The sequence below is a fragment of the Grampus griseus genome (assembly GCF_964374135.1).
Source record: "Grampus griseus genome assembly, chromosome: 13".
In the NCBI taxonomy this organism is placed as follows: domain Eukaryota; kingdom Metazoa; phylum Chordata; class Mammalia; order Artiodactyla; family Delphinidae; genus Grampus; species Grampus griseus.
The window spans coordinates 32096269-32120848 of record NC_139007.1 but is presented as its reverse complement, the minus strand read 5'-3'; the positions used below and the strand labels follow the sequence as shown (position 1 = coordinate 32120848).

General features: G+C 34.1%; 1 protein-coding gene across 1 annotated transcript in view; it reads left to right on the top strand.

Moving 5' to 3' along the window:
- ASCC3 (activating signal cointegrator 1 complex subunit 3) overlaps nucleotides 1–24580 on the top strand; it is a 333359-nt gene that overhangs the window by 23122 nt on the left and 285657 nt on the right. The window contains exons 2-4 of the mRNA XM_082669278.1: nucleotides 3762–3892; nucleotides 6623–6773; nucleotides 17053–17612. Of these exons, the coding sequence (XP_082525404.1) occupies nucleotides 3803–3892; nucleotides 6623–6773; nucleotides 17053–17612 (801 nt within the window). The 5' untranslated portion in view covers nucleotides 3762–3802. The remainder of the gene's footprint in view (nucleotides 1–3761; nucleotides 3893–6622; nucleotides 6774–17052; nucleotides 17613–24580) is intronic.

The following is a 24580-nucleotide window of genomic DNA, read 5'->3' as shown; positions in this document are numbered from 1 at the left end:
GACCTTGCCTGAGGCAGAATAGCCCATGTATCCCATGTCTCTTGTTCTGATTCTACATTTTGAAAGCACTAACGTGTGAGGTTAAAAAGTAGGTTCCGAGGCAGAATACTGTTCAGTTTAGTGTCAAGACCTTTCTTTAAAGACTTCTGACTTAATGTCAGTCATCATGAATAGCGTTCTTGTCTTTGAATAGAATTCTCTCAATCTAGGTAGAGAATTTAAACTCCAGTGCCCTAAGGCATACATTGTATGCTTTACTTCTCAATGGATGATATTAACTATGTTCCATCTGTAGGAGAATTGAGAAAAAAGTCATTCAGTTCACTTTCAGTAAGACCTTGTTGAGAAAGACTGCTGGGAAGCAGATTATGCAACCTAACTCAAGCCACCCAATTCTTAGTATAGACGGAAACTCCTTGGTTACTATTGATTTGAGACAAAATTGAATGGTGACTTCAGAATAAAAGATACTATCTCTAAAACTGGTTCTCAAAGTATGGTCCTTGACCTGCTGCATCACTGGAGAATGTGTTGGAAATATAAAATTTTTGTGCCCCATCACAGTGCCATCTGATCTGCTGAATCAGAAACTTGGAGGTGAAGAATAGGGTGGTGGGGCTTAGCAATTTGAGAAGCCCTCCGGTGACTTTGATGCACACTAAAGTTTGAGAGTCTCTTTGCTGTCCACTGACTCCTACTTTCATTTCTTCTTCCAGATGCTCCAGAAAGTACGTTATCTAGTGTTAGAAAAATCCAGATGTGGTTCTCGGAATCATCTCGTTTCCAGAAATGCTCTCCTAAATTCATTCCCAATGGATACTTGAAATTTGAAGTCAGCTAGCTAGGGAGTTTATTTGCAAATTGGATCATTTTACTTTTCTGATTAAAGTTCTTCAGTGTGGTGTGGATAATCCATCCATTTTTTGCCCCAGCCATTCTCATACCATTTCCTTACAGATTTGTAATGCAATCATCTATGTTTTTTAATCTTTTATGTTTCTGATTTCTAATCTAATTGTATTTTGCTCAGAAAATATGAGCTATATCAGGGATCAGCAGACTAATTTGGTCACCCTGAGCCCAAGAATGGTGTTTTTTTGTTTGTTTTGTTTTTTTAACGAAAAAAGAAAAGCAAAGATTATACAGCAGAGACTGCATGTGGCCTGCCAAACCTAAGTATTCACTCTCTTTCTGCAAAGTTTGTTGACCCCTGATCTATATGATACTTATTTTTTGAAATTTGTTGAGATTTACTTTATGGCCTCGTATACATAGACCATTTAAAATTGTTACAAGTGTTGAAAAGAATATATATTTTCATATATGTTAGGTTAAATTTACTAATTTCACGGCTCAAGTTCCCTATTTTTTGTTGAATTTTTGTTGATTTGACCTATCGATAGTTAATCAATTATTGAACTTTCACTTTGATGTTGGACTTGTTACTTTCTTTTGGAGGTCTATTTGTTTTAACTATTTTGAGGCTATTCCATCAGGGCATGCAAATTCAAAAGTTTTATACCTTCTTAGTGAGCTGTATCTTTTCTTATTATGTAGAGAAGTGGGTTTTTTTTGTTTTTTTCCCCCCATCCCTAATAATACCTTTCGTTTTTAGAGTCTATTTTGTCTGATCTGATACTATTGATATAGCCACCAGCTACTTTTGGTTATTATTTAACCAAATATTATTATTATTTATTTGGTTATTATTTACAGCTACTTTTGGTTATTATTTATAGGAGGATCTTATTCTATCTCTTAACTGTCAACCTTTCTCTGTCCTATTTTAGGTATAGCTCTAGTGTTTACTTGATTGCTGTTTAGTAATTCAGTCTGTCAATCTTTTGGGTGTTAAGATTAATTCATTTACATTTATTGTGAGTATCGATATATTTGGACTTGTTTCTCTTTGATCTACTTAATGTATACTTTGTCTAGTTGTAACAGCATACTGGGTTATTTCTTCAGATCTCTCAGGTCACCACTTTTCACTGTATTTAATCTATTGTTTAACTTATATATTGATAGTTTTTAATTTAACAAGTATTTATTTTTAAAAGTTATATTTTCAAATTTGCCTAGTCATTTTATTATTATTCATTATTTTTAAATTCTCTCTTATTTTGTTAAACATTTCATACAGTTATTTTATATCTAATTACACTAATATAGGAGCCAGAGATTTTTCCAAGTATTAAGCTTTGTAATAACTTCAAAGGGTATATGCAATCAAGAAGAGCAGAAACAAGGAGTGGTCTGAGACATCCTATATGTCCCCCTAGTTGTTCTTTCTTTCAGTCTCACAATAGACACATGCTCTTTGGCCCAAACAATTAGTGAGGTCTCTTAATTGAGTTTTGTTGGTCTTTTCACACTGTGAGAAGTGTTTGGGTTATAAAACATCTCTGTTTTAGACTAGAGTAGGTTTTTATAAGCTCTGCACTATTGACATTTGGGGCTAGATAATTCTTTGTTGTGAGGAGGCTGTCCTGTGCCTTATAGTATGTTTAGCAGCATCACTGGCCTCTACCCACCAGAAAACAGTAGTACCCTCCCAACCCCCCAGATGTGATGTCCCAAAGTGTTACCAGATATTGCCAAATGTCCCAACGGGGGCAAAATCATCCCTATTTGAGAACTGTCCTAGGGACTTACATAGTTTATGTGACATTCTCCAGGCAGTCATGCCTTATAAACATTGTAGTTTTGTTGTAATAAGCTATCTTAAACCAGGATAACCCTCTAAGAGTATTCCATAGATGAGGACTCCCCTCATAGCAAATATAATTAGTCTGTTTGCCAAAAGATTAGTTGTTTAGTTGTTAGCATATCAACAAGATTAGGTCAGATTACCTGACTTCTTTCTTTCCCTGGGAATTCTCCCCTTCCTCAGCTGCTCTAATTCTTTTCTCATTCTTCAGTCTCCCTGTTACCATGGTCTCCTTTTCTCCAGTTTTCTTCCTTTTATTATTAACCAAATAGTTAATGAGTGCCAAAAATATTTTAGTACTGTTTTGTTTGCTAGGGGAGATCAGTGAAATGAAGGTCTTTTTTGTCATGAAGCTTACTCTTTGTGGGGTAAGACAATATATAAATAAGTAAATAAATAAGAGAATGTCAAATATTAATTAGTGCCTATAAAAATAATTGAAATGTTGTACTATGATAGACAGTAACTGGGTAGCTGCCCTGTCTAAGATTGAGTGGTCAGAAAAGGCCCCATCTCAGGAGGCATCTTTTAAGCCAAGACTTTTGTGTCAAGGAGTCAGCTGTATGAGGATCAGAAGAACATTCCAAGTAATGCAAATGCAAGTAGGTGGAAACATGCTTGATACTTTAAGAAGAGGAAAAGCCAGTGAGACTGAAAGTAAGGGATAATGTGAAATGAAATCAGTGAGTGTAAAATGAAATTGGAGAAAAGATGGGCAGGTACTTTTATCTCTCTCAATATTATTGGCTGTAGTAATAAAGTATTTGACACCTGTACTTAGGAATTGGTAGAATTCATCTGAAGGAATGTTATGGTAGTACCCACAAACAAGTGGGTTTTTTTTTTTTGTCTGTTTCTTTTTCACCTATAAGCCAATGAATTATTAAATAAACTACTTGGGTAGAAAATGTGTCAGGAGAATTTTTCAACATTGGTAGCAATTGCTTTTTAACTAATTAGTTTCTTTTTTTCTTATACAGGCTAATTTGTTGAATTTTATTACCTCTCCCACCTCCTCTCTACAGATAAATATCATCTTGTTTTGTTTCAGTTTCAGGCTTCTCGTTGTATGGATCGCTGATTGAATAATAGATGGCTTTACCTCGTCTCACAGGAGCCTTGCGCTCCTTTTCAAATGTCACCAAGCAAGATAATTATAATGAAGAAGTGACTGACTTACAGGTAAACGTTTTAGGTGAAAACCATTATGAACATAAGATACGGGTAAATATTTGGCATTCTTTTTCTCAATTCTGTGTGCTTTTTTTTGTTTGTTTTTGGCTGCATTGGGTCTTTGTTGTGGTGCACAGGCTTCTCTCGTTGTGGCACGCAGGCTCAGTAGTTTGGTGCCTGGGCTCTCTAGTTGTGTTGCGCAGGCTTAGTTGCCCCGCAGCTTGCGGGATCGTAGTTCCCCGACCAGGTATCTAACTCGCGTCCCCTGCATTAGAAGGCTGATTCTTAATCACTGGACCACGAGTGAAGTCCTTGTGTGCATTTTTAACAATGGAAAGTTTTACCTTTTTTGGTATTATACCAAGAAGGGGAATGTGCATATTGATGTTTGCTGTGGGAATACTTATCTTAAGCACTTACAAGTTTATTGTGAAAGAGAACAAATAGAACTATGATATTGAATCCTTTGTTAACTTTTCTGTTCCTAAGATACCTGCCTCAATTGATTTTGTAATTTAATCCAGTAATTTACCTCTAGATCATCTGAGTAAGTTTTCAGATCTCTGGTCAAATTCTTATCAAATGTGAATATTAATCTTTTAAACTCTGTAGCTGGTCTCATAATTCACTTCTGTCTTGTCCTTATAATTGGTTGTGGATGTAATAGTCCTAAAGGTCCATGAACTGTGCATATGAAGGAATGAGCCATTTAATATAGTATATGAAGGAACTGGCCCTATGCTGTTTTTTAAAAAACAGCAGTTCCTTTTCTGACTCCTTATTTGACTCTTGTAGAATATTAACATTGTTTCCTAGTAGGTTGGAATTTTATTGCTTAAAGCCCTTATGCAGTTTTACAATTAATAGCTTCACTGAAAGATTGATACTAGGAAAAAAAGATTTGTAACAGTCTTTAGGTAGATTTTTCCTCTAATGATGATACAGAATTTTGCTACACACAAAACAGTTAACCTTCTTTATGATGGGAGCTATTTTGCATTTTCACAGCAATTAAAATAAGGATATATTCTATACAGTTAATTAATATTGCTATCTTAAACTTGAATTATTTCCTCTCATTGCCTAACCAAGGCCCTTTACAAGTTATTTTTTATTTATTTATTTTTTTGCGGTACGTGGGCCTCTCACTGTTGTGGCCTCTGCCGTTACGGAGCACACGCTCCGGACGCGCAGGCTCAGTGGCCATGGCTCACGGGCCCAGCCGCTACACAGCATGTGGGATCCTCCCGGACTGGGGCACAAACCCGCGTCCCCTGCATCGGCAGGCAGACTCTCAACCCCTGCGCCACCAGGGAAGCCCTACAAGTTATTTTATATAAGAGACGCAACAGAAGATTTTAAAATTTGAAAGTTATAAGGACGACATGCTCATCCCATGTCATTCAATTTGTTTTTGTAGGCTGATAAACACATTTTCCCCCTCTGGGGGAAGAAAGTGGCAGATATAATGAGCCTCATTTTAATGTAATTTTTTATCTTGGGAAATATCCAACGTATACAAAAGAGAGAGAAAAGTAACTGAAGCTTTGTGTACCTATGACCCATTATAACAATTCAACTTTGGGCCAGTCTTATTTCATCTCTACATTTGCCTGTTTTCCTCCCCGTAAACCCAGATTAATTAGCTCCATTTCAGTTTAGAAAACTGAGGCAGGGAAGTAATAGTGAATTATGAAAGTAATAGGAATATTGTCAATAGAACCAAGAGGAAAATTACAGTTTTCTGTCAGACCTGCTACTTTTCATTTGGTCACAAGACATCATGAAGTTTAATCCATGGATCAAGCCCAATGATATGAAGTAAAATTTTTATTGCTTTCTGTGTCACTTCTTGAGAATGGAAAGATTTATAGTCTCAAGGAAAGTGTGTGTATAGATAAGAATCCCCTGGATGCCTAACTTGTTCTAGGATCAGACTTAGGAAAGCAATACTGATTTGAATATATTGAACCTGTCATAGGAGTCTTATTTTCTTTAAATGCCTTTCATCAAAAAGCATCACATAAAGTTCTTATATACAGTATGGTTTAAGCTATGTTAAAAACGAGCAGGAGGGGCCTTCCCTGGTGGCACAGTGGTTGAGAATCTGCCTGCCAATGCAGGGGACACGGGTTCGAGGCCTGGTCTGGGAAGATCCCACATGCCACGGAGCAACTGGGCCCGTGAGCCACAACTGCTGAGCCTGCGCATCTGGAGCCTGTGCTCTGCAACAAGAGAGGCTACGATAGTGAGAGGCCCATGCACCGCGATGAAGAATGGCCCCCACTTGTCGTAACTAGAGAAAGCCCTCGCACAGAAACGAAGACCCAACACAGCCAAAAACAAACAAACAAATAAATTAAAAAAATAAATTAAAAAAAAAAGCGAGCAGGAAAATGGAAAAGAAGTATGTGGGGTGTTACCGATTGTTATCTGGATGTTGGACATTTTGCTTTTTACTTTGCCGTATGAAAATTATTTCTTAATGAGTATTCATTGTGATTAAACTGTAAAAAAAGAACCTTTTTTAAAACATATCTTTAAACAAATGAGATTCTTTTAAATCACAGTTAAATAAAGCTCCTTCTGGGAGATGTAAATTTGGATGTGAGTAGATACAATTTTGAATTCTTGTGGGTAGTGCCAAGTTGTATAATGTAATGCAAAATATATGTAATAAATGATAGAATTGAGAAAATCTTTAATCAGTATGTTTCTGTATTATTCTGTCTGTTTCAGTTGAAGCGGTCTAAACTTCATGAACAAACTGTAGGTTTGGACCTGACATGGATGAAGATTGTAAAATTTTTGAATGAAAAGCTGGAGAAGAGTGAAATGCAAAGTGTAAATGAAGACTTAAAAGATATATTGCAGGCTGCAAAACAAATAGGTATAGTTTTGTTATTTTTTTTAATCCACTAAAGTTCAAAAATAGATGCCTTTTAAACTATATACTATAGAGTGAAGGGTTAAAATTTCCAGGGAAGTATTCATAATTATGAGACAGCCTTATCTATCAAGGAGCTTAGGATTCAGGGAGGCAAAAGTAAGTAATTATAATACAGTCAACTTGAGGGATTTATAGGAATTTAGAGTTTTAAACCACTGTCTTTATTGAAATAAGGATTAGGGTAAATTAAAAATTTTCTGTAGTTGGAAGGAACCTTAAGATGCCCACCTAACACACAGTGAGGGCCAGTACTGAAGCTGAACTTTTCTTCAATTCCTGTTGCACACTAATATTTACATCATTTGATTACATTTGAAGGAAATTGTAGTTAGAGATTGTAACACTCTGTTACAATCTGTTACAATCAAAGTTAGTTTCCCAAAATTGAAGACAGAGTAAAACAAATCATGTGACTCTTTGGTAAAACATCTGAGTTTGTTCATGGAAATTCATTGTCCCGTTCCAGACTCTGATAATTAAAAAGCATAGTTAACACTACTGTAGTTCTAACTTCAAATTCAGGTTTCTACCTATAAAAAGTTCAGACTGATAACTTTGGCTCTGTATGATCTGGCCTTCACCTTTCTTTCTGACCTTGAGTCATCCTTGCTTTCACTAACTGTGCTTCAGACACATGGCCTTTTCTTACTTCTGCAAACTCACCAGGTTGGTGCCTATTTGGGGATCGTTGTACATGCTGTTTCCTGTGCTGAGAATGTTGTTCTGTCCTAATCTTAGAGTGTGTAGATCCTTTCTTGTTATTTTGAGCTCACCTGAAAATTATTTCCTTAATGAGGCCTTCGCTGATCATGTAATCTTAAGCGGTTACCTAGTCATTCTTTATCTTGTAACCCTCGGTAACATTTTCTCCATAACATTTATTATCTGATATTTTGCTTGTTTGTTTATTGCCTGTGTTTTGCTACTAGGATGTAAGTTTCATGAGAATAGGATCTTATTTTTCTTGTTCAACACACTCCATCCCCAGTGCTTAGAATAGTGCTTGGTATATTTTAGGGTCTTAATAAAATTTCACTTGATAAATAAACGAAAAAGTTTTCTCAGGTGATTTCTTAGTAGAACGAAAATTTAGATCCTAACTTCACCATATGCTGGTTGGCAGTTTTCTTCCCTTCACTAGCTTTGTAAGGTGTTTCTATTATATCTTGTATACTTGAAGACTTTTTATTTATAATCATCAAATCTTAGAATTTATTATTCAAATATTTTGACTTTGATGTATTATTTAATTATCATTGGTTTGTAGTATAGTACAATATTGAGTTTAATGCCCCCATAATTTAAGTTGTGAAAGTACAAAATGAATGTCATGTATGTTTTTGCAGTTAGATGATCTTTTGAAGTTCAAGAGCTTTGGTGAGAATTGAGATTACTTACTAAGCCTAGGGAAAATAGAGCGCACTGATGTGATTTGTGACAGCATTTGACATAGACTTTATGTTTTAAGAATACTGAGGCAGTTAGGTTCATTAGAAAATAGTAGCAAAAATGCAAAGTCTCCAATCTACCTAGATTACCTTGAGTAGGATCGTAACCCTTCTGGGCTTCACTGTCTTCATTTCTAAGATGTTAGAATTATTTGTCGGGGGCTGGTCTGACTTAAGCAGTTTTCAAAAACTGTAATATCCTTCCTTTAATTTTATTATGAAAATACCTCAGAATATTTAGCAGAAATAGTATAAAATATTGAGCTTATTCAGTACCATGACTAAATATTTCTTTATTAAATGATGTGGAAATTAAGGTTATTAAAAAATAAGTTATTCTTTAGACTACTTCCCCCAAATATCTCTGAAAAGTCAAAACTTATTGTTTTAAATAGCCGATCATTAAACATAATTCTAGGAGTTTTGCCTGTTAGCAAAGCATCTGAGTCATACTCAGGAACTAATCTATTGACTGACGTGTTTAAGGAATTGATTATTTTGAGATGTAATGTCTCAAAAGAATATTTTCATGACAGATAAAATCTTAGGGTTGTATTTAGGAAAGTGCTCTATTATATCTACTTTTTAATGGTGTGTTTAAGTTGAAAAACTATTAGTGAAACTAGTAGTTGACTAGTAGTCATCCACTCTGTCTGAATGAAACTACTGCTGATACTGGAAGTGTAATTAAAACTAGCAGCATTGAAATGATTAGTCTTATGGAAAAAATGTCTTTGTGTTTCCTCTTATATCATTCTTTTAGCACAGGTAATTTTGGTGTAATTGTGTTAAAAACGTGGAGCAAGAGAATAAAGTAAAAAGAACAATGACTTATATTACAGTTGAGCATAGTAGTATGAGGTACATGTGTATTGACCAGTCAGAGTAATAGGTATTTTAAGCTGGAGGGGACATCAGGGAACATTTTGTCCAATCCCTTCATGTTGTATGTGAAGAAACAGGGTCCTTGAAGGTTAAGTGAACCCTGTGGTTGATTTGTGGCACAGGCAGGCCTAGACCAAAATTCTGAAATGGAAACATGATGGAAATCCTAAATTCTTTCCTTTCCTTGTAGTTAGAGATCATGTTCTGTCCAAGTCTACTTTTCAGCTATTCTCAGATTGACTCCCTTTGCATATTTGCCCTAGTTTAGGCTTTTACTATAGCATGTCTGAACTACTGCAGTAACCTATCGCCTCACCCTTCCTTTCTTATTCAACTTCTTCACAGTCACTAGACTTATCTCTTTTTTTTTTAAGACTGATTGTTATAAGAAGCAAAGCTCATTTTTATTCCCAACTTGCTCTTTAGACCAAATTCCTTAGAATGGGAAAGGAAAAGTTCCTTTATGAATTGAAATAATTTACCTTTTCATCTCCTTGCCATTCTGTCACATGCGGCCTTTGTTCCTAACATATATAATGTTTACTATCTTACTTTCCTAAGCAGTCTCTCTGTCATTATATGTTAGCATAACTTTCCCCATTGTGATTATCTGGTAAAATGCTTCTCATCTCTGAAGAAATGGCTTAGGCTTCATCCATGTCCTTTGTTATTCCTTTCCAGTGTTAATAGACAGTGTTCCATTAGAATGGCATCTATTCTATATTTTTTCTCATTATTTGATATTTACCTCTGTCCTCTCCCTCATGGACTGTGAATGCCTTGATGATACAGGGATTCTAGGAATCACAGTGCCTTTGTACTCCAGTGCCTAATGTGGTGCAAGGGATACACAGATGTTCGATAAGTAAATGAAGTATTGAGAATCCAACTAAAAGTCAACCATGGTCTCTACTACCTCTGATGCTGACAATGTCTTACAAGTGGTAGCTTTTTAAAAATTTTTGTAATTTTAAAGTACTTATTTTTCTCTCAGGTTTATATTTGATATATTCTTATACCTTTTTACAATTTCATTCTCCCCACAAAGAGTATTTTAATAATAAAACTTAGCTTGAGGGAGAAAATACTATAAATTATTTAAAAATAGTATTCTTGGCACTTAATCTTCGTTTATTTAATTACTCATTGTAGATATAGCTATCTCCTCCATGGATTTTGAAGGATAAGCATAGTCATATTAACCTATATTCTGCTCATAATGAAACTTTGTCAATATATTTTATGTGCTCTAAGTAAAAACATTTTTGAAAATAAGAGGTCAAGATTGAGAATGACAGTCAGTAAAATGCATTATGTATTAGGCATGTATTTCTGTTATTTAGAGTTTTAAATGATCATTTCAGGAGGCTAAGATTTACACAGAGTACGTAGAAAGTAGGATGGGGGTCAAGAATGGTGGAAAGATCAGTAGAAAGACCCAGCAATTCCCTAATCAGCTTTGTAAGTGAATCTCTCTCCTAAGGCCAAGCAGAATGATGTAATAATTTTACTCTGAATCCTCAGTACAGATCAGGACTCAGCCAGAACTGAACTAGTTGTTGTTTTTTTTTTTTCAGTGTTCAAGTTATTTTGCCATACACAGACACATTTGTTTTGCCTTCTTTAATTTATAACCCCTGCTTTATTTGGATTTTGGTGTTTTTATACATTTTACTTTTAATAACTTTATCTTTGAGAAAAGCATGAAGCAAAAGGTAGGACAGGAGTAACTTACAAAGTGTGATTTAGGGAATTTGGGAATTCATTATGTTTTTTGAGTTGTCAAGGAAATAAGATTTTACTATAAAAAAGTGAGGAATCAAAAGTGAGAGTGGAAAGCAGTTTATAAAGTAATGACTGGAAAAAGGAAGTATAAGAAGGTATTAGCAGAATCTGGCAATTCTGTCTATGGAAGCAAGCGTAGGCATTTAGAATAATAAAGGCCTGTTGTGTATGGGATATGGCAGGAGGTTTTGCAGAAGTATTTGTGAAAATAGCTATCTTGAAAATTGTGGATTCCAAAAAAGTTGACTTCTACTTCTCATAGATTGGCAGACAAGGTAATTTGGAACAACTCTCTGCTGAGAATAACTAGAAAAACTATAAAACATAAAATTTGTTTGATTGCATCAGCATACTACCAAAGCAGTGAAGAATTATGGGGCCAAGATCTAGAAGCAGGAATAAACCCCAAAAGCATGACCCTGGTTTGGGCCACTTTTTCCTAAAGGTGACTGTCCATTCTGGAAGAGGAGGCCAGATGGAGAAGAAGAAGATGAGACAATGAGCAAAGCTTTTGACAGATTCAAAGGACCAAGATGACAAAAATGACTAAAATGGACAAAAGAGGAAATAGAAAATCAGAATATATGACTATTAAAGAAATTGAATCTGTAATTAAAAACCTTCAGACAAAGAAATCTATGTGCCTTTTTGGCTTTACTGGGCAAGGTCATTCAACGTCATTTAAAAAGGAGGATATTGTTGATTAAGGGAGGTTACAGGCGTATAATAATCAAATGTAATATACTATCCTTGATTTAATCCTGAACCGGAAAAAAAGTATAAAGATATATTTGGGGCCATTGTAGAAATGTGAATATGTGTTGGGTATCATTAGGTAATATTAGGTAAGATCTTAGGTGAGATAGGTGGTGTGGCTATGTAAGACATCCTAAATCTCAGTGTCATGAAGACTGCAATATACTGTCAAATGGATCAGTTAAAGAAATACATGTGAGAGAGAGGGCGCAAGTGCATGTGAGTGCACAAAATGTTAATTATTAAATTGTTAAATGGGAAAAATAGTGTGATTTCATGTAAAGCAATAAAGGTTTAAAAGCCATATGATTATTTAGTAGATGAAGAAAAAGCATTTTATGAATATCTAAAATCCAATTGCGATTAAAAAAAATACTTAGCTAACTAGGAATGGAAAAGGAACTTCCTTAATTTGCTAAAGGGTATCTATAAAAAACCCTAGATCAAATGTTATATTTAATGTTACAGCGTTGAAAAATATTCTCTTTTGAGATGGTGAATTAGAGAAGAATGCTCTCATCACTTCTGTTTCTCACTGTACTTGCTAATGTAACAAAGCAAGAAAAAGAAAGAAAGAGTATAAAGATTGAAAAAAACTGCCATTAGTCAAATGACTGTATTGTTAGAAAATGAATTTAGCAAGGTCAGTATAAAAATCAATTTTACTTCTACTTACGAGCAGCAGTTTTTCAAAAATGCCATTTTCAAAAGTATTAAAAATCATCAGATACCTAGATATAAATTTAACAAAAGGTGAGCAGGGTTTTCTCTTGGAAAACTAAAATATTATTGAGAGAAATTAAAGATGCCCTAAATAAATGGAGGGATATACAAAGGCTTGAAACACTCACTACTATAAAGATATCATTTTTACCCAAATTGATCTACAGGTTCAATGTGATCCCAGTCAAAATCTCAGCAGGTTTGTGTTTGTGGGTATGTGTTTGAATGTAGAAATTTACAAGATAATCTGAAAGTTATGTGGAAATTCAAAGGTGAAGAACAGCCAAGTCAACCTTGAGAAACAAAGAGGGAGAGCTTACTCTCTGCATATTGACTTATTATAAAGATCAGTAATTTAGACAGTGAAGGATTGATCCAAGGATAGATGAATAAACCAGATGGAAGAGAGTCCAAAAACTGGCCCACAGATATTAAGGATACTTGATTTATCATGAAGGACTTCAAGTAGTGAGACATGGCTGAATGTCTCACTACTTGAAGTCCTTTTGGGGGAATAAACTTCAGATATTTAACCTTTCTATATCTGTGTTTCTTTGTACAATGAGGAGAATGATTGTAAGGTTCATGTGACAACTTTAGATAACATACTTGTTAGAAAAAAAGTACATTAACAGGCAGTGGACACAAATATGTAAGAGGGAAAAAATGATGAGAGTATGGGATAGTTATGTCTAAGTCGAATCATTTTTGTACTTTTTTATATGTAATGCTGTCCTAGGAAAGTTGCTGGTACAAGTATTTTACATACTTGTAAAATAAATCGTCATAACTATCAGTTAGCTAATCTCTATTCAAATATAAAATGTCTATAGCCACTTGCCTGCCTTGCTGGTATTTTTAACAAATGGAATGAGTTTAAGTTAATGATGTGATGCAGGGTTATAATATATTGGTATTTACAGTTACAGATCAAGTGTCAGGGATAAAATGGACATTTAAAGTTTGGCCATAACATGGAAAAATAAATTTGTAAAATACTTTCTCCTACACATTGAAGAATTAATTGTTCAAGGAACTCATTTGTTGACAACTTCTAAATTGAATATTTAGCAATTAAGGATGTAAACAGTTGATGCATATTTTTATTCATTTTTCAATTAAAATTTCCTACTCATCCTTTTTGAAGAATTCCTCAACTATAAAGGTAGGCAACTAAAAAGTTATAATTTACAACCTTTTAATTCTTAATATTATGTAATCAAAAGAAAAATACATAAGTAAATTGTGTATTGAGGATGATTTGATTGTCACTACTCAACTCTAATTTTACAAATTTGTTTTATGTTACAGTAATCAGTTACTAATTATATATTTACACTTTTACATTTCACATACATCTCATTTATTCTCAATATAACTGTAAAGCAGGCAGGGCAATGATAATTTATTATTAATAAAAAGTATTCTAGGGCTTCCCTGGTGGCGCGGTGGTTGGGAGTCCGCCTGCCGATGCAGGGGACACGGGTTCGTGCCCCGGTCCAGGAAGATCCCACATGCCACGGAGCGGCTGGGCCCGTGAGCCATGGCCGCTGAGCCTGCGCGTCCGGAGCCTGTGCTTCGCAACGGGAGAGGCCACAACAGTGAGAGGCCCACGTACCGCAAAAAAAAAAAAAGTATTCTAGTGAACTTTTAAGCATATCTCTTTAAATGTATTGCAGTTGAAGTGCTAGGTGCATAGAGCCAGTTTTCTGGGCTATAGCACCAGTGTTTTATGTATAGAAAATTAGATGTTCAAGTGGTAGGTAACTAGACTAGCTTCCTTAAAGGTTTGGAGATCTTAAGTTTCAAACTTTAGTCAATTTATTATTTAATGAATATTTTATTCTTTACTGAGACTTTATTTTGAGGACAAAACGAATTTCCTAAAATCCCTATTCCTCTCAGAAAGATCAGCACAGTCAGTGGTGTAATTGACCGAAGAGTTTCAGACTAATAATCATTTAATCTTAGCAGTGGCAACAAATGCTGTTTGCTAATGCTTCTGAAAAACTGGAACTCCCAGACTCTCAAGTAGCGCGCTACAGAGATTCAGTTTTGAGAAACCCCTTTGTGGTGTGGACACGTGTCCGTTCTTAGCAGCCCCAACGCAGAGATGGGATGGAGTAGGTTGTGCAGAAGAATTAGTAGTTAGGCAAGGATATGCACCTGAATGAACCACCCTTACCGAACAGGCTTAAAAGTTTAAAGTATTTGTTATTTTTGAAATTTTGTAGATTACAGAAGGGCTTAAATTAAAAATTTGAAACCTTGAGAAAATTGGTTTTGATCTTTGTAGATGTTTTATGAATCTGCAGTTATTTTTTTCTTCAGAAGTGAACTCATAACTTACATTTTTTTCTCACTTAATGTATTGTGGAGGTTATTTTACGGCAAGATATATGGATCCACAGCATTATGTTTAATGAATGTAATGTATGGCTGTAACATAATTTAACCAGTGACCTAATGATAGGTATTTAAGTTAATTCCACTTTTGGTAATAAATTGACTATTCTCAAATTTATTTATTTCCTACAGTGGTGATTATTTATTTGTTTGTCTAATAAATGAGAATTAGAGATAAATCTACTTTCTAGAAGTGTAGTGTAGTAGAAAGAACTTTTTTTAGGAGTTAGAAGATTTCTTTGAATCTTGTTTAATAACTAAATAGCTATTTGATCTCTCCCAAATTTAATTCTGAGTCTCTATTTTAGCATCTAAAAGATGGAGATAATTTTGTTAGGAAGAATTGAGATAATTTAATGTAAAAGTTCTTAGTAAGTTGTTTAAGGAAAATCCCAAGTTGCAAAAATGATACTATCTTTACCAAAGAGTAACATTTACAATGTTAGATAAAGAATGAGTTTGTAATTGTGAATTCCGGTTTTGGTCAGACTTCGGTAGTCCCAAACCTGTTGAATTATCTGTAGAGTTATTACAATCCCTAAGTTATCCAAAACCTAAGTTCTCCAAACCACATATGTAGACTGAATAAGTAAAATATACACAAATCCTATTCAATTAATTAATTCAAAAGCATTAGTTAATTTCTAGAAGATTTTTGTCATGTATTCTCCTAAATACTAAAAGAATAATTATATGTCAGATGGTGTTTTATAAATTCTTTATAATTGTAAAAGTAGACTCCATACTTAAAGAATTAAATAACGACATACATCGTAAAATTGTTTATCTTCACTTACATAAACTGTTAGTCTTCTACACACATTTGTAAACATCAAATGAAAAAAAACAATAAAAAGTTACTCAGGCAATGTGGTATAATGTAGGAACACTAGTTTGGTGTCATTGAGGCCTGGGTTCACTTCAATTCAACAGTTTAAATCTCTGCTGAGACACCTATTTTTGGCTAGGTAACAGTGAGGGAATACAGGAAGGTACACAGTATTATCCTGACTTTGAAAGAGGCGATTGAGCTGGATTCTGAAACATGGGTAGTATTTGAATAATCAGAGGCCTTGGGGAAGATTAAAATAAAGGCATAGGAAATAGGCATAGAATAGAACAGGACCTGAGTTTTGGATGTTAAGAAATTCTTGTTGGCTGGAGCAGGAAATGTATAATAGCCAGTAAAGCTGGAAAAAAAGAATGGGGTCAGTTCCTGGCATGACTTGAAAACAAAGTATAGGAGTTTGGGTTGAATTTCTGAACTATATCGTAAGCTGCTCAAGATTTGTGATTAATGTGATTGGAGCCATGGTTTCAGGAAGATGATGGTGTTAATTATATTATTGCTAACTTTACCAATATTACTTTAGGTTAAGTCCCATTGACTTTTGGGACCTTTTCAAGATTGAATTTCCTTTTTTCTGCTCTTAGAATATTCTTTGAATTCTATGACACATATACAGGTTCTTCTTTTATTTGAGGGAATCAGATATGAGATATTAATGCCTTAAAGAAATTAGGGGCTGCTCCTTTTTACTTCCTCTTACTTTAGTAAGAATTTACCTCTGGCCTCTTCTCAAGAGCAGAATTTAAAAGAAAATGTGTAATATGGCTGACTTTATTTTAAAAGATTCTTTTTATGTTCATCCTTGACCTTTCTACCCTTGTAGAAAAGGTATTAACTGTTGTTAAAACTTTATTTTTTATTGAAGTGTAGTTGATTTATGTATTAAATATTTTTGAATGAAAACTATGTAAATTTATTTCTTGCCATCTCAAGTGTATAGTACGTGGAAAGGAAGTTAGGGATTTGTGAGGCTTGCTTCCAGCTCCAAAAGTCTATAATTCAGACTTTTTTTGCACCTTACTTATTTAACTAGCTCATCAAATCAGTTTTTAAAATTTGGTTTTAAATAAGATTTAGCTAATGCTTCAGATTGTTTTTAGAAAGAGGTCAGGGGTTGTTGTAGGTAATTACTTTGCTATAACACTGATAATGGGTTATTTACCTAATACAATTCTTTGGGAATTTGGGAATGGACTTAAAGGGATTTACCTGTTCCTGAATTGGCTATCTTTATCCATCTATAGCAAAATGTCAGTGTGTTTTCACTGTTGGATTTACTCAGAGGAAGATTTGTAGTAGTTTCTTTGAAAATGGAAACTTCAGCCATGATCCATTTGAGCTAATGCTGTTTCTTTTGTCTGAATAGTTGGAACGGATAATGGGAAAGAAGCAATTGAAAGTGCAGCTGCATTTCTCTTCAAGACATTTCACTTGAAGGACTCTGTTGGTCACAAGGAGACAAAGGCTATCAAACAGATGTTTGGTCCCTTTCCCTCATCATCTGCCACTGCAGCTTGTAATGCTACTAATCGAATTACTTCTCGTTTTTGTAAAGACAGTCTTACTGCTCTCGTCCAGATGACAACAGATGAATATGGTGATAGAGTTTTATTTGGTAAAAATTTAGCATTTTCCTTTGACATGCATGATTTGGACCACTTTGACGAGCTGCCAATAAATGGTGAATCCCAGAAAACTATAAGTTTGGATTACAAGAAGTTTCTGACTGACCATTTTCAGGAGCATTCCGCCCCGGACCTCAAGCCTGTGGAAAAAGCAAACGACTCCTTTTTGTGGTGTGAAGTTGAGAAGTACTTAAATGCAACTTTAAATGAAATGGCCGAAGCAACAAGAATAGAAGATCTTTGCTGTACTTTATACGATATGCTTGCTTCTGTTAAAAGTGGTGATGAACTTCAGGATGAGGTATAGTTGAAGTAATTGCAGTTTTATCTTAATGTGAATTATCTTAATGAAATAGGCTTTTAAAATATGGGTGGCTGGCAAAGAAAGTATTTCTTTAATATTGTGCTACAGTGGTCAAATATGTAGCCAAATGGTTTTACATAGTAGACATGTGTATCTTTCCACTACATAGTTGTAGGAGGACTGTGGGTGTAATGAATAGTAGAAGAGTCTAGGGCAGTAGTTTGGGTGTCCACAAGTCCTGGTTACTGGGACAGTTCTGGTTAAACCTGTTGTTACATTGTAATAATTAGTAGTGTCTCTTCAAAAAGTATATAGGTTTGAATGATAAATTATATGGTTAATCTAGTAATAACTGTTTACATTTGTACAGCATTATATATTTCTATGAGTTCTTTGATGAAAATATAATAAACTTCAAAACTTTAGAAATTTTATCTATATACTGAATGACTTACTGATTTAGAAAAATATTTTTGACTAGTTTCTATGATTGAAAGAGTAAGCTTTGAAAAACAGACTGATCTAGAAGTAATTGGACTGTTTTATACTACTTGTTCAATAAAGAATTGTGTCTTTATAAGTTTTTTATATCACACAAAGGAAACATTATTTTAATTCCTTTCTATGCCACCATTTGCTTATGTTATTCAAAATGATGAATTACTCTTACCGTCACATGAAAAGTTCAGTTTTGCTCTCAGTTACTGGCATTATATTCATTATCTGATATAAATTTAAAATAATGTCAGCCCAGTTTTAATACTGGATGAGTAACATATTTGATGAAGTATTAAGAGAGGTGGCATATTGTTGTAGAAAGGGCAGAGACTGAAATCAGAAGTCTTTCCTTTCCCACATTTTGGTAGTGAGAGTTCAGGTAATTGAATCCCCTAGAGGCTTTTTTTGCTGGGTTCTCTCAGGATAAAAAGAATGTGTAGATTATAGAATTGGTATAAGTCTTAAATGAGATACCATGTGTGAGATGATAAGTAGCATTTAATAAATACTCGTTACATGGTAGCTGTGATTATTTTTGTTATTGTTGTCATTATTGAAATTAAGAATTTGAAAATCACATGGAGTATCAGGAATGTAGAAAAAAATCTAGGTTTCCCCCACCCCCAGAGGAGAATTAATTTAGGGAATTATCTGTTTCCATATATCAGAGTTTTATTAGAGTGTATACCTGATAGATCAGTAAATAAATTTTTATCTATGTCTTGTTATATATAGATGTTTCAAGTAATTAATAAAATGATGCTTGGAGGCTGGGTCTTAATTCAGAGAATTATTATTTTTACTGCTTTTTTTTTTCTGTTTTGCTTTTTTAAGTCTCACTATTCTAAAGAAAATCTTTTGAATTGAGTTTTTGAAGTGAGTTCTGATTTTAAGTCTTTGGTAAAATAGAAAAGGTGTTAATAGGAAAATACTTGGGAATATTGGAGATGGCATATACATATCTCTTGGTATTATTTCAATATTAAATGCTATTTGCAGTTATTAATATTGATGTAAGTATTGATAGAGTTCTGTAACAAGTTCTTTGGAAAAGTGAATTTTGAGTTATTGATGTTATCATAGTTCGTGGTTGTACAGCTGGGGTTCATTCTTTATAGCATTTCTTTTTTTTTTTTGCGGTACGTGGGCCTCTCACTGTTGTGGCCTCTCCCGTTGCAGAGCACAGGCTCCGGACGTGCAGGCTCAGCCACCATGGCTCATGGGCCCAGCCGCTCTGCGGCATGTGGGATCTTCCCAGACCGGGGCACGAACCCCTGTCCCCAGCATTGGCAGGTGGACTCTCAACCACTGCGCCACCAGGGAAGCCCATCTTTACAGCATTTCTAATTTTACATGTGCTATTAGCATTATTTCTTGACTCTATGCGGATGGTGTTATTGACCCATGTGAGTTCAGTCCTGAACCTAGCCCTGTTCCAGATATGTGCCTGATCCTAAACTTGGGTAGAATGTCTTCTGAGGGAAGACTATTTTTTTAGTACTTATTTGCATTATAGGTGATTCCAGCATCCTTTGAAATTTTGATATAGAGTAATTAGCATGGTTTAATACAGTAGTTCCCAAACTTTGTTCTCAAAACTCCTTTACGCTCTTAAAAATTACAGAGGATCTCATAGAGTTTTCCTTATGTTGTTTATCAATATGTTCTATTGATATTTATTGTATTAAAAATTAAAACAAAAATTTTAATATATTATTAAATATTGTATTTATTAAAATAATACTAAAATAATACTAAATCTATTAATTAATATAAGTAACTAAATCTATTACATTGATACTAATAACACTAAATCTGTTACATTAATATAAGTAGCATTTTTATGAAAAGTAACTTCTCTGAAATAAAAAATAGTATGAAGAATGGCATTGTATGACATTTTTTCAAATCAATTAAATGTCTAGCTTAATATAAGACAGCTAGATTCCCATATGTGCTTCTGCATGCAGTCTGTTCTGATATTACACATTATGTAGCCTCTGGAAATCTCCACTCACTTTATGCTCGTGGGAGGATGAGATGAATGAGGCAAAGACTATTTTAGTGTTATTATGAAAATAGTTTTGGCTTCATGGACCTCCTGAAAGGATCCTGGAGATTCTAGACCAGACTTTGAGAATCACTGATTTAATGTATATACTACAATTTGGTAAGGAGGCTGTCGTGATGTTTTTGGTACCCAGAGTAGGAAATCTAATATTACCATGCTGAATGATTAACATTAATGTTTCATGAAAAGGTTTTATATCTATTAGGCATTGTACATTCTTTTTGGTAGTCTTAGCCCTGCTAGAATATAAGGACACCAACATTAACCAGGTTGACATTAAAATAATGTCTCTTCAACTGTGAGGACAAAATATGTGCTGCTTTTTCTGTCGTCTTTCCACCAAATAATCAGAAGAGCCCTTCCCCTGTCCAGAGTCTGAATAGAGAGCTACCATTGGGTAAAATTATACTTAGAGAATATTTAGAATCATTGAGTTCCCCCACCCAATGTATTATTTGTGTGTCTAGCATTCTATCCAAGTGGTGCCCATATAATAAGGGCTACTTACTCTAATGAAGAGTTTCTTTTTTTCAAAAGGCATCTTATCCCTTGCTTGAGTAGTCCTCATGTAACTTACTTGTTTTGCTGCCTGATAACTGATCCTGTTACGTCTGCCATTTAGTCTTGTGTCTGTACAGGGGCAGTGAAGTTGTAGATGTCTACTCTTTTATATGACTGTGTTTTAGACATGTGATGGCAGTTAAATTTTTCCCTTCCTTAGCCTTTTTTTCTAAGTGTAAAACTCCTTCAGTTTTCCTCTACATTAACATTAATCCATTATATCAACACAATCTGTGTACAGTTGTTCAGTTCTCCATAGATCTAACAGTATTGACCAGAATGCTTTCATCATCTCATTTCAAAGATATCAAACTTTCAGTTGCTTATCCAGTCTAAGAACAACTAACCTAATAATCTCATAGGAAAAAGAATTAAGACTATTTTGCCATGATTTTCCTTGTGAATTCTGTTCTTCTGTTACATTTCCATGTGTTGATATTTAAGTTATAATAATTTTCACAACCCATCATTTTTATCATTTCTTTTTTAAATTGGGGAATTTTGCCTTCATCTGGAACTTCTGTTTTCCTTTGTTATTTCTCAGAGATATTAATGACTCTGACCTCAACTCTGTAAGCAGTTCTTGAACCTTGGGATATGATTCATCAAGGTCTGAACACCTGAACTTATTTATTTGAAGAAGTTAGGTAATTCCTTACTACTTTCTCCATAAGGTAGAACTCAATATTTCTCCATGGGTAGCATTCAATATTTTTGGTATTTGTTCTGCTCTTTCCTGTCTTAAGCTAATATTCTTTGTAGGAGAAGATGCATGCAAAGTGAGAATGGACTTGCTTCTCCCATCTTCCTCAGGGAAGAACATATGTCCTGGTTTTATTTCCTTGCTTCAAGCTTGGTAAAAGAACTCTGTCATTTCTCTCGTTTTTACGTGCCTAGATATTTTTAGAGCTTTAACCATATAGACACTACTATAATAGGTTTTAAAAACATATATGTAATTATGATAGTTTTTATTGTGATTTTGCTACCATATTGTCTCTCATGTCCTTCTAATATTTTTCAGTTTATAGTTCCTGCGTAGCCATAGTGTTTTATTAAAATCCAATTTTTTTCTCTTATTTTTTTCAGGATTGTGGTGGAAATTCTAGTCTTTTATGCCATTTCATTTTTTAATGCCAACTGTTCTTTACACAACTTTATTTTTCTAATTTAAAACAAAGTATCATTGTAGAAAATTTAGAACATAAAATGTAGGAACGAAATCATCTGTAAGATTCTCACTACTATCTAGCGATGGCCACTGCAAATATTTTGGAGTATATGTTTGAAAAAGTATGAATACTTAAGAAAATGGGTCCTATAGTATATGTAATGCTTTTTTGTTACTTAACACTTCTATGCATGTTTTTATGACAATAAAACATGCAATATATTATCTATTGTATTTTTTTTAGTTGAAGTATAGTTGATTTACAATGTGATTAGTTTCAGATATGTAACATGGTGATTTGATTAATAAATTTTAATGGCTGCATAGTATACATTTATCATCATATCCTAGTTTATTAAATTAATACTCTGCTATTGAAGATTTAAGTTAAATCTAGCCTCTCCCTATTATAAATAACATTGCAATAAAAACTTTTATGCTAAATATTTGCTAATACATATTTTTCCCTTGAATATATTACTAGTACTGAAAATTTTGCATGCAAAAGTACTGACAAAATTCTTTCCAGAAAGAATCTACCAGTGTACATTTCTGCCTATAGTGTATAAGAGTATCCTTGTACTTACGTTCTTGCCAACCCTGTTTATTAGGGAGATAATTATATCTCACTGTTTTAATTACACTTGTTATTACTACTGAGGTTAAAGATTTTTTTCCCCGTATATTTATAGGCCACTTACTGCTTTCTAGTGAGAATTGCCAATTTTTCATTTGATGAAGTTCAATTATTCTTTATATGAGAATTTATAATGAGATTAAAAAAATTTTTGTGATGTTTTGAGTGTACAAATAGGCAAGTCTATTCATCTTTTCATTTAGGAATCTTTTTTTGGTATTATGCTTAGAAAGGCGATTCCAAAGACATGATTGAACCTCCCATCTCTCTTGAACTTTTTTCTTTTTAGTCTCACTGGTTTTAGTCAGAATGTTACTTGGATCAGATGTATCTTTGTATTTAATTTGTAGGTGCATATCTGAATATGTCCATATTGCATACTCTAAGGTGATCTAGCCATTTTCTCCCAAGGTTCTTATTACTTCCACATTGTCTGCCATTTTAGGTTATTCATTCCTACTTTTACTTTTTAAGGGATGAAATTTTCATGAGGAAAGTTCATGTTCTACTTTTAGCTGAATGTAAAATTTAGGGAAGGTCAAGATGGTTGAAGTGTTACCTGCTATAACAGGTCTCTTAAGTTTTATGGTCTACATTGGGAAAGCACTGGCTGTATTTTTTTATTTATTTTGATTGAATGTTGCTTTTACCTCCTTCTTTGTGGCTCAAATTGTTAGAATAATGGGCTGAATATGACGATAAAATAGATAAATATAAGTTCATATACTTGTAACCAGGAACACTGTTAATTATAGGTAGAAGATCTAGTTCAGCAGCTTTCTCTAGTTGCGGCGAGCGGGGACTACTCTTCGTTGCAGTGTGCAGGCTTCTCATTGCGGTGGCTTCTCTTGTTGCAGAGCAGGGCTCTAGGTGCACGGGCTTCAGTAGTTGTGGCATGCGGGCTCAGTAGTTGCAGCTCGTGGCCTCTAGAGAGCAGGCTTAACAGTTGTGGCACACAGGCTTAGTTGCTCTGTGGCATGTGGGACCTTTGCGGACCAGGGCTTGAACCCGTGTCCCCTCCATTGGCAGGCGGTTTCTTAACCTGCGCCACCTGGGAAGTCCCGAAAAGGTATTATTAATATGTTAACTTAAACTCACAGTGAGGACTTAAAAATACTTGCTTGTTTCCAATTTGTGGTAATAACAGATTCCAAACTATTTTGCTCATAGTTGGAATGGTTGTTCGAGGAGTAAGACCTTTTACCAAATTTCGTACATTTAGTCTTATTCTCCTCTGTTTGGCACTGTTCATTCACTCGTTTATTCATTCATTCTCAGCTGTGTGTCAAGTACTCTTAGGTTTGGGGAGACAAAAAGGAAAGGTAACAAAGTTCAATCAACTCACTCCCATTATCTTGCTTTCTTAAGTCTCCTCCTCTTGGAATTTTCATACATATATTTAAAAGGAGAATGGGCATGAAAATTATGTTTGATATAATGAATGTTATGACTAATTTGGAAGAGCATATGGATTTTATAAGTTGAGCAATATCTGTAATGTTTTGATATGGGAAAGAAATAAGATAAATACATTTTATTAGCAGAATAAAGAATAAATTTCTGTGTTTGAGATGAGTAAAAAACGTTCTGGATAATGTTTATCCAGTTGAAAAACATAGATAAGTATGACTTAGATTTAGAAATTGCTGTAAACATTTTAAAAATCTTTAAAATTTAATACATTATTTGTCCAGCTTTATATGTACATGTGCACATATGCACATACATACATATGATGGCTGTAAATTTCTTTTCAGTAACGCAACTAAAAATCAGCATATTTTGTTTTTAAGAATCAAGGAAGCTATCAATTTGCCACGTGCATGAAAATGTAAAGTAAGCTTTTAAATATACAATGGTACCTAGCTTTAACCTTACTTACTATACATCTAATTAATTATAGTATGTGAGGAATAAATAGTATTTACATTCCAAGTAGTTTTAACTAAGTCGTGACCTTGGTTTTAGCTTTGTTAAGTTGTTGTGTTAGATTAAGTACCTGTAAATAATGAACATTAGTTATTCTG